At 40.0% G+C, this 15,699-nt stretch overlaps 1 protein-coding gene and 1 long non-coding RNA gene across 2 annotated transcripts; both read right to left on the bottom strand.

Moving 5' to 3' along the window:
* Positions 1-2,398: 2,398 nt before the first annotated feature.
* Positions 2,399-9,340, bottom strand: LOC139978831 (uncharacterized). The gene is given in 1 exon segment (XM_071989350.1): positions 2,399-9,340. A coding segment is annotated over 1 exon segment (3,765 nt). The 5' UTR covers positions 7,461-9,340; the 3' UTR covers positions 2,399-3,695.
* A 2,480-nt stretch (positions 9,341-11,820) lies between these two features.
* Positions 11,821-15,690, bottom strand: LOC139978832 (uncharacterized). Its single transcript, XR_011797027.1, has 2 exons — positions 15,143-15,690; positions 11,821-14,023 (listed from the first exon to the last, which is right to left on the bottom strand). It is a non-coding gene; the product is annotated as an uncharacterized lncRNA (long non-coding RNA).
* Between the last annotated feature and the right edge of the window lie 9 nt (positions 15,691-15,699).

Raw genomic sequence — 15,699 nt, 5'->3', positions numbered from 1 at the left:
TCACACCCCATTGAAGAACGTATATCATCTGTGTATATTGTAAAAAGTAACGCAGATAGAGGACCTCCCTGGGGGACTCCCACTGTAATATTTGATTCCTCTGAATAACCTTTCTGTAGCTTGACTTGTCGAGACCATCCATGTAAAAAATTAGCCAACCAATGTATAAGCCAAGGCTCATTGATAAAACTACACAAACTTTGGATTAACCGATTTGGTAAAACCGTATTAAAAGCACTTGAAAAATCTAAGAATAAAACTTTAGTGACTGTTGTGTCACTCTGATTTAAACCAGAAACAACACAATGTACGAGCTTGAGTATAGCATCTGTGCAGGACACGCCTTTTTTGTAGGCAAACTGATTTTTATCACCGTGTGATACGATTGCCTGCGTCAAGTATGGAAATAATAATTTTTGCATACAGTTAAAACCAATGCTGGACATGTCAATTGGTCTAAAATCGTTTACAGATGTTGGAATAGAGATTTTAGGCACAGGTGATGTTTTAGCGTGCTTCCATAGGGACGGAATTGAATTCTCATTTAAACTTACATTATATAAATTAGTGAATATGCCAGCTAATTCTTCAGAGCAATACTTGTACACCCACCAGGGAATTTGATCAAAACCAGACGCAATTCCTATCTTAACAAGTCCAAATTGTCTTTTTACATCTTTCTTTAGTATTACTGGTGGTTCAGCAGTTGATAGGTCTGGTAGTATAAATGAAATATCTTTGCTCGAAGCATCATTAAAACGTCCGAAGTGTTGACTTAATTTTTGGCCAAACTCATCAGTTACCAAGTTTCTTTGCTGTTCATCTGGTTTCCGTATTGATTTGAGTAGATCCCACAGAGACTGTTTGTCTGTTGTTACCTTTTGAAAGTATTCATTCCTCCTCTTGAACACATGTTTGTTTATTTGCCTCTGTAACCTGTTCCGTAGAGTAGTGTCACCATCATCAATTGCTTCCTTTTTCTCTTTCTCCAACTGCTTGATCTTATCATCGGCTGGCAATCTTTTCATAACTTCTGAGTGTGACATTGTCCTATAAGGAATGCAGATATCAGTTGTAAAATTGATGTAAGATGATACTACTTGTGTCAATTCATCTAAGGTGTCACACGTATCTGTAAAAACCCTCCAATCTGTTGAATCCAACATCACTCGTAAATTGTCAACATTACTCTTCCTGGTGTCTCTTTCCTTTGGTCTTGGTATCTTTTGAACTTCTCGATAACGTTCTGTGTATCGTGGCATAATTAGAACACTGAAATGATCTGATGTAGCTATAGGATGCATTTTCTTGGCAGTGAAGTAACTCCAACCTTTAACGTACACAGCATCCAAAATGGTGTTAGATCTTGGGAAGGTGACAAAATTTACGAGGTTGTTGTAGCCCATTGTTTCGAGGAATGGTAAACGGTCCCTGTTGAGATCCCCAACAATAATGATATATGAACGCGGATTCTCCATTAAAATTGATGTTAAAGCATTTTTCAACGCTGCGTTCGAAACCGTGAAGTTTGCTGAAGGGCGAGTATACACATTTACGATAGTCATGTTTGATATGTCACTGGGCAGAAACCGAGGACGAGCTCTCACAGCAAGTAACTCAATGTCTGGTGTTGACAAGGTGAAACACACTTTGGGAGTATTGATAGACCATTCCTTCGATATGTAGGTCATCAAACCACCGCCATTAGCCGTGAATCCGCGATCTTGGCGGAACATGTGGAAATTCTGCAATTGAAGAGCCTCGTCAGCGACTTGGTGTTGAACATTCTCACCTTCCCATTTGTTTCCAACTGTTTGAAGTTTCGTTTCTTGCAAGGCAATAAAACATAGGTTCGGCATATTTCCAACTGTCTGTTCTAGATGTATAAATTTCCCCTGAAGACTGTTAATATTTGACGAGAAACCATAAGGAAAGCTAAAATTTGATGCCTTTGTATGCTTTAACCTCTCCTGAATACCGGCTCGTGCGCCTCTACGCCTGCGAACAATGTTAAGTTCCTTTAATCTATTGATCACCCGTGGCCTTAGTTCAAAATCGGTCATATGTGACCTTATACTTCGAAGCGTATCTGGGCTGTAGGTAAGTCTGTGGTTATCCATGTCCATGTGTGTTAGGCTATGCGGGTAAAGGCCTGTTGTTAGGCAAAACAATCGTGATGGTAACGAGTAAAAATAATATAAACTCACGAAAACTCTGCATACCAATCCTTTTTTATATTCCAGAAAAGCAAAGTGAAAGTTGTTAGTCCAGATGTTACATTTTACGTTGTACAGCGATGAGTAACAAGTCAACGATTAGTCAAAAACACGACAAAAATGTAAGAGCGAAAATAACTATCGTGTCAGCTCAGCGAGGAGCGCCACCCTCTATATCAGCCGGTCGTATATAGATATAGTTTGGATCATATAATGATCGCTGTTTATTCAATTCTGAAAAGAAAAAGGGAAAAAGGAACAACTTTAAGTAAGTAGTCTAAATAGATTGTGTCCAACAAAACTCTTAAAGACTTCCGTCGATTTTTCTTGAACATTTAATCAGCATATCGCTTTAACCCCCCTGAATTTAGCATAAAACCCTCATATTCTTGAACAGTGATATCAAACCAGTAAACATACAACTTCTTCCATTAATCTGTATGGCGCCCTTACTGGGCTTACCAAATTTACCTGACTTTCAGACATTTGCATAATTAAGCGCAAATCCCTGTTAAAGAACTGTATACAATTAACTTACTACTGTGACCGGATGCGAATAACGACAGTGTCAGAATACCGATGTGGTTCACAGTCACACAAAGGTTCAGTACGATATAGTTTCGGTAAACCTGTAATACAAATGTACAGTAACATAAATACATGCAACAGCAACTCATATAAACATAATAAACTTTTAATGAACAGGTTTCTTAAAGTAACACTACAATCAATAGGCTAATTCAACGACTAGGGCTAAATTCAACCTGCAACGTCATAAACAGTCTAAAATCAGTTTGCTACCGAAATCTCAGCTAGCTTCGAATCGAACTCATGAATATTCATGACCCTTAACATCGAGGTACGTAACGTGTCTTGACAACAGGTCCATAACAACAAACTCTAAGTCCCTCACAAGTTAAAAAATCATCGTAGATTGGTCTAAATACTCATTTATGAAAACACCCTTACAATCACAAATAATCAGTAATATATTGAGGTCAAATTAACGGTAATTCCACAGAGAGAGAACCAGAAACCGATAAATAGCGCTGAATGACAGCCATTACAAGCAAGCTAATCATGAAACACATGGTCCTATCTGCCGTGAATAGCCCGAGGCGTACGTAAACTATAATTAGATTAAAACGTGTCTACACGGGTCAATAAACTACAACTCGTATCGTAAACCCAGTGTACATATCGGAAAACCAATACAAGAAGACAATTGTACAACACTCACCTAACAAACTTAAACATTTACGACGGTAACTTTCTGAAGAAATAGCAGAACTTGGCCTAATTTGTTGCCGTTGTTCTCTCCAGCAGCGCTCTGTTTAGCGCCATTTTGTTCTCGCCTGCTTGACGAGCGCCCCCTAAAATGGAACAATTACTTTTCCGGTTTCACTCGAAACATCCTCCCCCCACCCAAAGTAACACTCGCAACTAAACACTTATTAACATTATACATAACAGTTTACACTATTCAAATCCTTCTACAGGACATATGACAACTATCTTAGTAACAGGTCTACTGAGCAGTCCATTTGCAGTTTTGACTTGAACGTTTCGTACTCGGTTATCTTTCCCTGGATACACTTCTGTAATTCGACCAAGCTTCCATTGTCCGCGAACCAGGTTCGGGTCAGCTATCAGAACGACATCATCTACTCTTACATTTCGCCGGTCAGTGTTCCATTTCCGTCTAGGCACCAACAGAGGGAATACATCTCGAATCCATGACTTCCAGAAAGCGTCGACTATACGCTGAACGAATTCCACCCTCTCCTTAGGATTCTTGGATGGGCGAAAGGGTCCTTGTGGAACCCTACTGGATGCTCGACCCAACAAGATGTCGTTTGGGCAAATATACGTTCCATCGTCTGGATCATTCGGTAGTCTTCCAATCGGTCGTTCGTTAACAAGATTTGCCACCTCTTGTAGATACGTATGCAGTTCAAATGGAGTAAGGCGTTGTTCTCCGATTGCTTTCTTTAGAGCATGTTTGCAGCTTTTCACAAGTGATTCTGCACATCCATTTTGATGTGGAGCCAAAGGTGTTATGAATTTCCATGTCACTTGTCGCTCTGCACAGAACTCTTTCAATTCATCTTTCTCCCAGCCTTTCACCATTTCTCTTAGCTGCCTCTGAGCACCGACAAACTGTGTACCATTATCACTCTGAATTAGCTTTGGGTGTCCTCTGATGGCAAAGAACCGTCTCAGTACTTGTAGAAACTCCATCGTAGAACAGTCAACAGCTACTTCCAGATGGACGGCTCTGGTGTTAAGACATGTGAATATGACACCATAGTGCTTTGTCGTCTTGTTTCGTCCAACCTTAACAACTATTGGGCCAAAGTAATCGCACGCTGTGAAGTGGAATGGCGGTGTGAACGGAGCCAATCTCTCCACCGGAAGGTTTGCCATCAATTGTGTCTCGGCCTTGTGATTGAAGGCTCTACAGTTTACACATCTGAATTTCACCTTCTTCGCCAGACTCGTAACTCCAACTATCCAGTATCTGTTCCTGATTTTGGCAGCAGTCGTAGCAACACCATAGTGACCGCGTTCATGCACATTTCGCGTGATCAGGTAGGAAATGTGGTCGTCTCTTGGCAGTAATGCAGGGTGTCTCATGTCATAAGAGAACAGACCATTCCCCACTCTCCCTCCCACATAAATGATATCATCTTTTACGAAAGGACTCAGGGACTTGAATGTACCTTTCTCCATGTCATCGCGTAACTTTTTCTGTGTTTCTCGAATCCAGTAGTTTTCTGCCACTGACAGCTCTTCCACTGACAGCGGACCATCTTTCTCAAGGCACTTGGCTTTCAGATTTGTTAGGAATCTGAACACGTAAGCTGTCACACGGATTAAGTTTCTCCAACTGGAGAACTTCTTATAGTCTATAGCACCTTCTACTCCCCTTGTCAACAGTACAGTACTCTCCTTCTTCTTTTCCTTGTCAATTTCAATTACATCAGCTTTAGGGATGCATTTTGGCCATTCTTCTTCTGGCAACCGTAGAAAGGCCGGACCATCCTTCCAGGCACATTTCAAATCTTTGACGCTAACCCCTCGAGACACTTTGTCTGCAACGTTGTGCTCTCCGGGTATGTGGCGCCAATCTGATGGGTCAGTCTGACTCTGTATTTCTGCGACTCTGTTGGCAACAAATGACTTATACTGCCTGGACTGGCCTCTAATCCAGGACAGGGCAATGATACTGTCCGACAAGAATATAACTCTTTCAAATTGAACTGACATCTCTTCCTTTATTGTTGCATAAAGTCTAGATGCTACAACAGCGGCTTGCAGCTCTAACCGAGGAATAGACAGATATTTCAGTGGAGCTACACGTGACTTTGCTGATATGAACCTCACGCCATGATTTCCATCATCTTCTTCCCATCTTGTGTAAGCCACTGCACCAAATGCATCCTCTGATGCATCGCAGAATATGATAATCTCAGTTGGCTTCATTGGTTCTTGCATTAGACATCTCTCAAAGGATACGCCATCTAGTCGCTCCAGTTCAGTGAAGAACCGCCTCCAATCAGACTTATCATCAGTGGACAAGGGTTCGTCCCAGGCAGTACCGGTTTGCCACAGTTTTTGCATCAGAATTTTGCCTTTGATCAGTAATGCACCAGTGAACCCAATTGGATCAAAGATTTTGGCCAATTCACTTACCACCATTCGTTTTGTCATTAAGTCCTTTTCCTTTGTGGCCACAGGTTTCACCTTGTACTTCAGGATATCCAACTCTGGATCCCAAACTACACCCAACACCTTTTGTTCTTCTGAATCCCCGATGACAAATTGTTCACCTTGGGTTTTCTCGTCATCTTTCAATAGGCCATTGGAGAACCATCCCTTTGTTTTAAATCCTCCTGTGTCTAGGACAGCATCCATATCACTGGTGACTTTTCTGGCTTCTTCTATCGTATGAACTGACGTACAAATGTCATCCATATAGGTATCTTTGGTCAAGATATTTGCAGCCTCTGGATACTGACTTGCGCCATCTGCTGCAGTTCTCCTCAAGGCAGTCAGTGCCATAGCTGGGGCCGGCTTATCGCCAAATGTCACCACTTCCTTCACATAGACATCGGGCTCCCTTGACTCATAACTCCTCCACAAGAACCGATGAACATGCATGTCTGTTTCTGGGATTCGGACTTGGTGGTACATTTTGGATATATCACCCGATATGGCAATTGGGTGTTGCCTGAAACGCAACAAAACTCCAAACAGATCATTAAGAAGGTCTGGACCTTTCTCCCAATATTCATTCAGGCGATGACCATTGAAGGCTGCAGACGAGTTGAATACAATACGAACTGGGGTACTCTTCTTCTCAGGACGGATGACTGGATGGTGAGAAATATAATGTACTGGACCTTCGTAATTCTTTATCTCCTCGTCACTTAACTTTCTAGCAAACTTGTTCTGCTCCATTTCCTTCATTTGATCATCATACAGTTTGGCATTGTTCTCGTTTTTCTTGAGCCGCAGTTCAATTGATACCAGCTTTGCCATACATTGTTTCTTATTGTTGGGCAACTCTTTAGGGTCCTTTTTCCAAGGGTATGGAACAAGCCATGTACCATTCACCTTTTTACAAGAATCCCACATGTCGTTAAACTGCTCTCACTCACCTGGAGACATTTTCATATCATCAGAAGGCTTGCACTTGCAGTTTAGAAGCTTCACGCCCATCTCCTCAGTTGACCAGAATTGGGTTAGGTCAGTTCTGTCTGTTACATTGACGTGAAGTACAGTTGTAGATTGCCCAGGATCGCCGGAGGATCCAAACATTACCCAGCCCAGTGGTGACTTCCTCAGCAAGTAACCGTTGACTTGCTTTGTTTCCCCTCCATGCATCTCTGGATAGTCTACCCCTAGGAGTACATCGACAGCACCATATCCTCTGCAGAGTGTTTGACCTAGAACAGACTCCATATTTCTCAGAATTACCGTACTAACTCTGGGGACATTGGAAATTTCGGGTACACCAACAGCTGATATGGTGTACTCTCTCTGGTTGGCCGAATACATCTTGAGTCTGTATACCTTAGTCTGGTAGGCCTGTACATCTCCTCCTAATATGTCAAGATCGACGCTGATTGGCTTGCCTTCAAGTCCAAGCTGCTCTGCTACTTTTACCCGGATTAAGGTCACATTCGCTCCAGAGTCGAGCAGAACGTTACCCGTTGTATAGTTGACGGAAGTGCCCATTCTCGTACTGATTATAGGTAAAGCCACCTCGTTGTTATTCGAAGCAAATCCGACGATGTTGCCACCAGTAGTCTTATGAAGTAGCACGTGGTGGAACGACTCACAGTTTCCTTCCGAGCATCGTGTCTTTCGTCTGCACGTTGAAGAAATAGCAGAACTTGGCCTAATTTGTTGCCGTTGTTCTCTCCAGCAGCGCTCTGTTTAGCGCCATTTTGTTCTCGCCTGCTTGACGAGCGCCCCCTAAAATGGAACAATTACTTTTCCGGTTTCACTCGAAACAATTATCATAGGTCACATTCTAATTTCATTGATCATGTGCTATGGTAATTAGTGCATGCTGAAAATAGGTTAAAAATCTTCATGTTTTGTGATGGTTCAGTTTTTTTTTTGCATACACGATCGGGACGAAAGACTGCAATTGTTTTAGGAGGATTTGTATTTGAAACTGATGTTTTTCGATATTTATATTTTAATGTGGTGTTTTCATTGATTGTTCTGGTAATCATGTTTACAGTTATAGTTACCACACACATAGAAGCACATAGTCATGCACACAGACTCTTATCTTAACCAAATAAACTACTGAATTTTTCTCTTCAAGATTTATTCACTGTATTTTCTTATCAACTAAAATGTGTAAACATGTGATGAAGGTGCAATAAAATTTCCATTTGTGTCACTCCCAAATATCGTTTTTGTTAAACACTGTAAAATGTTTGCAAAAGTATCCTCCATTATATTGTAAGTGTCACCTGAACTGCTTTGAAATAATAATTAAAACAAAATATGAATGATATGTAGCTAGGTAGGCAAGACTTTGCAAAGGTTCTGATTAACTGCCTCTTCTCCATCTGGAAAACTTTTGGTTTGGTGCAGTTTCATTTTGTGGATTTGTACTGGGTTTTGGGGCAGGGGGGGGGGGGGAATGGCGATAGTTAACAGGTGCAATTTGATTGTATTAAAATCATTAAGCTTACAAGAGGCTTTGGTTGGTTTGAAAAGGCGATGTGTGTAACTATAGTAAGGATCCTTAAAGATCTGGTAGTGAACGATCAAACAAACATTTGTGAATGTGTGTGACTAGGATATAGGGATGGTGGTGGAGGTTGGAGAGATGTTTGAGAGGAAACAAATTGCAAGTCATAGTGATAACAATTTGAAATGTCACATGTTATGTATCATAAAAAGAACAAAATAACTCTCATTTCTTGTCATTCTTCATTGAGAGCAGATCTTATGTCAGCTCGGTGATTTAAAGAGTGATTATAAGACCCTTACATGTGTTACTAAAACTTGCTATTTCGACAAGTTATTTTTCTTACATCAAAGTAAATAATTCCTTAACATTTGTCAACATAGAGAGGCTTTAAGATGTGGCATATGTTGCCTTTCCTCCCCTGGTGGTACCTCTCACCCCTACTCCTAACCCCACTCCTAACCCCAACCCACTGATTATTCATACAAACTGCAACCAGTACAGTATAATCTAGACATTATTTCTCTACTCTATTTATATGTCTTTCAGAAATGTTCAAAGTGTGATTAACTTTTCATATAAAGTTGATTGGAATGCAATCATGTTCTTTACATACTTTATTGTTTCATGTTCTTTACATCATTTATGGTTGAGCAAATATGAATAGATCAACATCAATGTTAAAGGCTTTATTTTGTTATCTCTGTTATCCAATTTTTGCTTTTCAGTGGGCATGGAATAAGATGAGATCAAGACCATTGCTATCTGCTTGGTTGGGAAGGGTGGATGACTCATTCTTCCCTTCCCCTAGCCCCTCCTGCAACTCGTTTAGAATTGATATTAACATCTACACCAGTGGTTCTCAAAGTGGTCCCTGCCGCCTCCCGGGGGCGTTGGGAAGTCTCAGGGGGCCGCTACAGGGTACACAGGGAGTAGGGGGTGTTGGCACTGATTTGGGGGTCCCTGGCGATTACAACACATCACTGCAGCGATTTAGGGCACAATAAGACATCCTGGGGATCTGGGAACAAAATAAATAAATTTTGTGATCCAAAAATGGTATTAGAAATTCAATAACTCCACCCATAGATCCAATTTCTTTCGAGTTTGGATTACATTGTAGCAGAGACATCTCTGGTAACTTAGATGCGCATAGCGCCACCACTTTAGCCTGTCATTTGGGGTATTCCCTGATCTGGTCGAAGTCAACGCAGCTTGCCTTGTTCTTGCAAACAGAAAAAGTTAACAGAGAAAAACATAAATATTATTGAGAGAAATTTCATCATCTTGTAGGGAATGTAGACTATTTTTTAATTCCTGAATCGAACGATCTGATTTCTCGCTTGAACGGCCGACTATGAACGGTAGGTCGAGGGGAGGAGAGGGGTGACTGAGTGGGGCATTGGAACAGTTCAAGATGGTTGAAGGGGGCGGTCGTCTAAAAAAGTTTGAGAACCACTGATCTACACCATAGACTTCCTCACCGTTATGTTCACAATAACTACATACCATCTCTTTTGATAAAATGGAAATAAACAGGTTTTGCATCAGTCCTGAATTGTCCTATGATATCAGTTGTTAAGTTAGATGGCATTTCCTTCCTCGCTAAAATCCATACAATCTGCGTGAATGCCTTAGAATGAATTAACTGTTCGCTATAGCTCCTTCTGAACTTGATGGTAAAATCTCAACTACGTAAGCAAGGAAAGGTTACATACATATTCGGACCACATTGAAATTGTTATAAAGGAGAGGAGGTGGCCCTGATGTGTTGAAACCAACCGTCCCACGGTAGGGCGAGGCTGTGCTTCCCCTCCAGCAAAAATATAAATCAAAGTTACGTTTTTTATGCTTTCTGAGGCATACTTGGCTATTAGTTAAAGGTTATTATTAGGTCTACACTCAAGGTTGTGCCAGTAACTATAGCTTTCACCTTTTTGTGTTAAAATGGGGCGGGTTGTAGCCTAAAAGTGTATCCCTGAATCCGCGCTTCTCAGTACGTTGTTTTGTCTTAGTATAGTATATAGTGGTGTAAGATATACACACAACATGCTTAATGATGACGACGGCTCCAGCTCAATTCAGGCAGATATATAGGCTACTGTTAATGTTAATCAAATTGTTTTCGTGCTGAACCGAATCATGTTCTTTAACATCACATAACATGACATTCAACATTGTTTGTCCTTGACAAGTTCTTTAAGTATTGTTGACATTTTAGTTGAGGTCGTAAAAGTCTTTCCTGTAGGGATTGTATGAATCTGATTGGTTGACCGACTTGTCTGTGCGTTCGACCATCGACTGAGAACTTCAGTCACTCTAATTATTGACAATGTAATTCGGTGGTCGTTTCTCACAAACTGAATGTTTGACTAACCGTTCTTCTGCCCCTCCCCCCCCCCCCCCCGCCATCTCCCCTTAAGGGCACCCCTCTTCTCCTAGCTCTGTTCTACCATGGAGCTATAAACAGAAGGAGAAAACCCACTTTGAAGTATCATTGTAACCGACAAAATTTGATCGCCATAAGTAAACATGCCTCAGGGCACAAACACGGGTAAAGCCATCATCAGCTATTACGTAATCCTGGTACATAGGTCATTTCGTATATAGCGTCCCTCACAACATAACAACAGACACTCCGATCCTAACGTATATGTAATTGAAATAGTATACACAGTACTCATATATGTTACGTTACGCATACCTGTAAGAATTTCGATCGGAATATATCTTTCATTTCTCACCGAATCATTCGAAGATTCGTACTTAATAATTAATTGTTTATCTCAGCATATATTTCATCGCAATATATGAACAAGTAATGGCGAAATAGGTACTTTTAGTCAAGTATTTTCCGATAAAACTTTTCTTCGTTCGTTAGGCAAATAACGTTAGTGCTGTTTGTTATTGCATTGGGAACCTAGTGTTATAAAATTAACAAAATTAATTTAACACGAAACATGGCTGCCAAAAAACTTTGCATCCGCCGAGGACATTAGAAATGTTCATGCTACAGGATATAGTTGAATTTATGGTGAAGCTGATGATTGAAGAGTTTGAGAGGCTGGATGTTCCAGACGACATAACTTTTGGAAGATACATTAATTGTTGAAAAACATCAGGAACAAATTCTAAGATAATTAGCAGGTTATGTGCCATTTGCCCTTAAAAAACGTTACATGAAAGTTAAAGAGTACTCAGAATGCTTTAATATTTTTACAGTACTTAAACTGTATGTCTGTTGCAGGTGAAGGTCACAGTTTTTTTAGTTTACAGTAAAGCCTGGGTGGAAAAACAAAATAGAGGTGGATTACTCTTAGTTAATGATAATATTTTCATGCTTTTCAAGACTGGAATTTCAGACAAAGCAAATTTTAAACATGAAGACCTTGCTTATTTTGAGAAATAAAAATATGAAAGACCATCTTCTGCAAAAACTTCTGCAACACAAGCCAGTTCAGAATCGGTGGGCAGATCTTGTTAAAGAATTGTTAAACGAGGACTTAAGTGGGCAGTTGCTTCAAATTTCATACGTTTGTTGTTTATTGGGTAAAATTAATAGTAAATGCTTTTGTTAGAATGTAAATGGAGATAAGTTACAAAAAAGGAAGACTTCTTGTAGCAAGAAAGGAGAGAAACCATTCAGAAAAGAATTGGCAAGTGAAAGCAAGGAGTGAAACTGAGAGTAACATGATTGGTATCTATATATGTTGATTTTATGATAATTATGTTGTATACTTACATAGTTCGTTTGTTCTTTCCATGGCAAACCTCATCTTTCAAGCTTATAACAAGTTTACTTTAGTTCAGAGAAATATAGTGGAACTAGAATATTGTCAGTTTTGTACAAATTAAAATTTTAAACTTTGTTGTGATTTGTTTCCTTGTAAATTTTATTGATGAAGGTCAAAGGTGACACATGCTTTCTCTTCAACACCACCTACTGTAGGTCTGGTAGGTAGGACACCATCCGCTCTAAATTGGACTATGGCAGCATCGCCACAGTGACAACCACAAAACTCACCTTCGCAATATTTACACCCTCTTGAAAGAAGCACTTTAGCTCAGCATGGAAGATTTCATCGCTTTCTTTCTGTTGGCAAAGCTTAATCTTTTCTACACCCCCAATATCCTCACCAGCATTTAGAATCCTTCCCACAACTTTTGCAGATGCCGAACTCCCTATCTCTCAAAAGTAAAACCCTCATACTACCTTTGGCATTTGGAGCTCCATAAACTCACCATCAATACCATCAAACTGGCTCCTTCTCTTGACCCACCTTCACTCCTTCAGACACCCACTAACCCCCCTCCCACCCCACTATCTTCCTAGGCCTTGTGCCAGCAAAATTAAAATATATTTAGCTACATGAGTTTACTTATATGGACATAATTCGAGCACAAAATGTGATTTTAATCCCCAATGGGCACAATGTAACCATTAGTAACAGCCAGGATGGCATCCCTTCAAGTCGCTTGACCACTACACTCTGGTTGACAACTTGACTATTCAATGTTATGCATATGATTATAAGGGCACCTTTCCTTTCATTTATGAGAGCTGGCAAAAAACAACAGCAAGTTGGAGTTCCTTTACTGTATATATTGTACTAAACAGGAAAATAAAACTACTTCACAAGATAACATCATGAAAACTATACAAGATCAAATCACCACATTGTTATTTAAATATACTGTACTAGTTCCACCAAAAAATAATCTAGAGCACATGGACAAATGACAATGTTCTTCTAACAGAAATCCCCACTTTAAGTACTAGTACAACAAAGGTACAAATAAAACATTAAAATACTGTGAAATAAATCTACTGTAGTGCTATACAGAACAATCAATTCAGTTTGAGTTTATTTACAGTACTGTACAGTGACGTAGACAGTGTGGGGCGAGTTCCCCCCCCCCCCACAGAATTTTTTGGGGACGTGAGTGGCGACGGTGACAAATCATAGGGAGCAAAAATATTTAAATGTACTCCTCTTAGTACACAAATTCAGTTCAAAGAATGGAAACGATAACAACCCCTTTGCATCTTAAGCCCTTTTTTTAAACAACATTTTTCAGGGGAGGAGGATGTCCCTTATACCCTCCCCAGGACGTTGTTCCACCGCTTAGTGCCTGAAAATGAGGACAGAAGTTTGACTTTGCCCCCCACCCCATACCAGAAACCTGGCTATGTCCCTGGTACTGTATTAATCAAAGAAAACATTTATGCAAAAGATTTTGAAAAATCTATAGAACATTAACTCATTATTACAATTTACCAGTTCCACGAAAAAAAAAAAATTCTGTTACTTGACATGGAAATGTACTGAAAAATTGTTCCATACATAAAGTGAAAAAGTTGGTTTAACTGCGATCTGCTTCCTCCTCTCTTGGCCTTTTGCGGCAGTAACTACGTGATGAACTGATTGCCTTGGAACTTGCAACCATCAAGGACAAAACATTGTGCCCAATATCCAAGCATGGTATCTCTGTTTAGTTTTTGGTGCCTTTTCACTTTGGATCGTCTTTGAGCTGCCACATAATCACCACAATGTTCTTAAGCATTCCCGATGGGCACTAGTCATACCTTGAGAAAAAGAAATGGCCAAAGTGTAAGCAAATTAGCATTATGTTTTAATTTACATGTAGGCCTACTTTTACTTCCCACATAAAATCAATGTTTTTTTTCCAAATGGGTCAATAAACTTATTGAATAAAACAGAAGGAAATCTTTCTTTTGGGCATCAATGGTACTTGATACTTATACTATTTCTTTTCTTTATTTCTTTTCTCGACCTGTGTAAGCCGAATTTCCTATTGTGGACAATACCTTCTAATTTAATTCAATCAATGCAGTGATGTAACACTGTGGCCCAGTGCAGTCAGTTCTTTGTAGTACCGTAAGAGACATAAATACAGTAGGTTGATATTTTATTGCACAATTGCAGTTCAATCCAATGCATCTGGTTTGCAATGGAATCTACCTAAACTCCTACTTTATGAATATTTTCAAGGAGCCAATATAGTCAGGACAGGGGCATGCACATAACTATTTAGAAAATTATCCATATTTTCAATGACCTTGGGCTCAGAGCCTGCATGGATTTGTATTTTTTATTTACTGGTGTGTGGGTCACATTGCCACAGCAGCAACTACACCGGCCTACACATGGTCTATGTTATGTAACTTAATCCGCTAGGCCCAATCTAGCCCAGGGCATGAACCACAAAAATATTAGGCCAATCGAATAAATATAAATCAAGCAATTGAACAGAGATTCTTCTTTTGTTGGATACTGACCCAGGGTTACTGACAATGTAAAGGCTTAATGTAGCCCTTGAATCTCAGTTAAGTGTTCACAACATGTCTTACAATAAGTTTTTTCATTCACACTTGAGATTGGCCAAGCAAGGGACTAGTATTATTTATATTATAGGCCAAGGCTCTCGACCCTAACAGTGACACTTATTATAAATTAGGCCTAGCCTTTGGCAAGTGCACTACAATTTTAACCCTCATGAAATGGGCTAATGGTCATTTATTTTAAGCATCATTATTAGAATCACTTTAAAAACAATTACTCTTGGACTGCATCCGTGTCATTGTGCAAGTAATCACAAACGCCATTTTGTGCAACCTGTAATTTCGGCAGTCAGAGTGAAAATACATAGCAAATTCTAAGTCGAATAGCATTTTCGTACATACCCGTACACTATCCTGTCGTTGTACACTGTGAACAATAGGTCGTCCTAAGCACATAACACGATGGTTTTCTATCCGGAGATGTCCGGAAAGCGAGAAAATCCGCGAAAAACAGGGCAGTTTTTCGGTCGAAGTCAATAAAATCTGAACCTTGAAAAACAAGGCTAACTCAGTGCATGTTTCGTGCAAAGATATCGGGTTTCTTTTAGACCAAAGATATATCTTTTAGCGTTGGACTTAATCAGATTTTAATCTCGAAGCTGTCACCATGGAGCTAGAAAACAGAACTAAACATGCACTTGACGCACTTTGAACTTTAGGACATGCATATTCATAAGCTTTATTTTTACACACCCAGTCGTTTTCTCCATTTGCGGCGGTTACAATGATGCAAGATCAAAGGAGCTCTCGCGGTCGCTTCGCACTGCCCGATGTAACATGATCGCTACTGATATTAGTCGCGAAACTCAGCGGGGTGGTTAAGGCGATGATTGATTGTTTTACGGACATTAGAGAGTGGGTTTTCTCCTTCTGTTTATAGCTCCATGGTTCTACCTCGT

Source organism: Apostichopus japonicus, chromosome 13 (assembly GCF_037975245.1).
Source record: "Apostichopus japonicus isolate 1M-3 chromosome 13, ASM3797524v1, whole genome shotgun sequence".
NCBI classification, from domain to species: Eukaryota; Metazoa; Echinodermata; class Holothuroidea; order Aspidochirotida; family Stichopodidae; genus Apostichopus; species Apostichopus japonicus.
The sequence above is the reverse complement of the archived record's forward strand: the minus strand, read 5'-3'. Positions and strand labels throughout refer to the sequence as shown.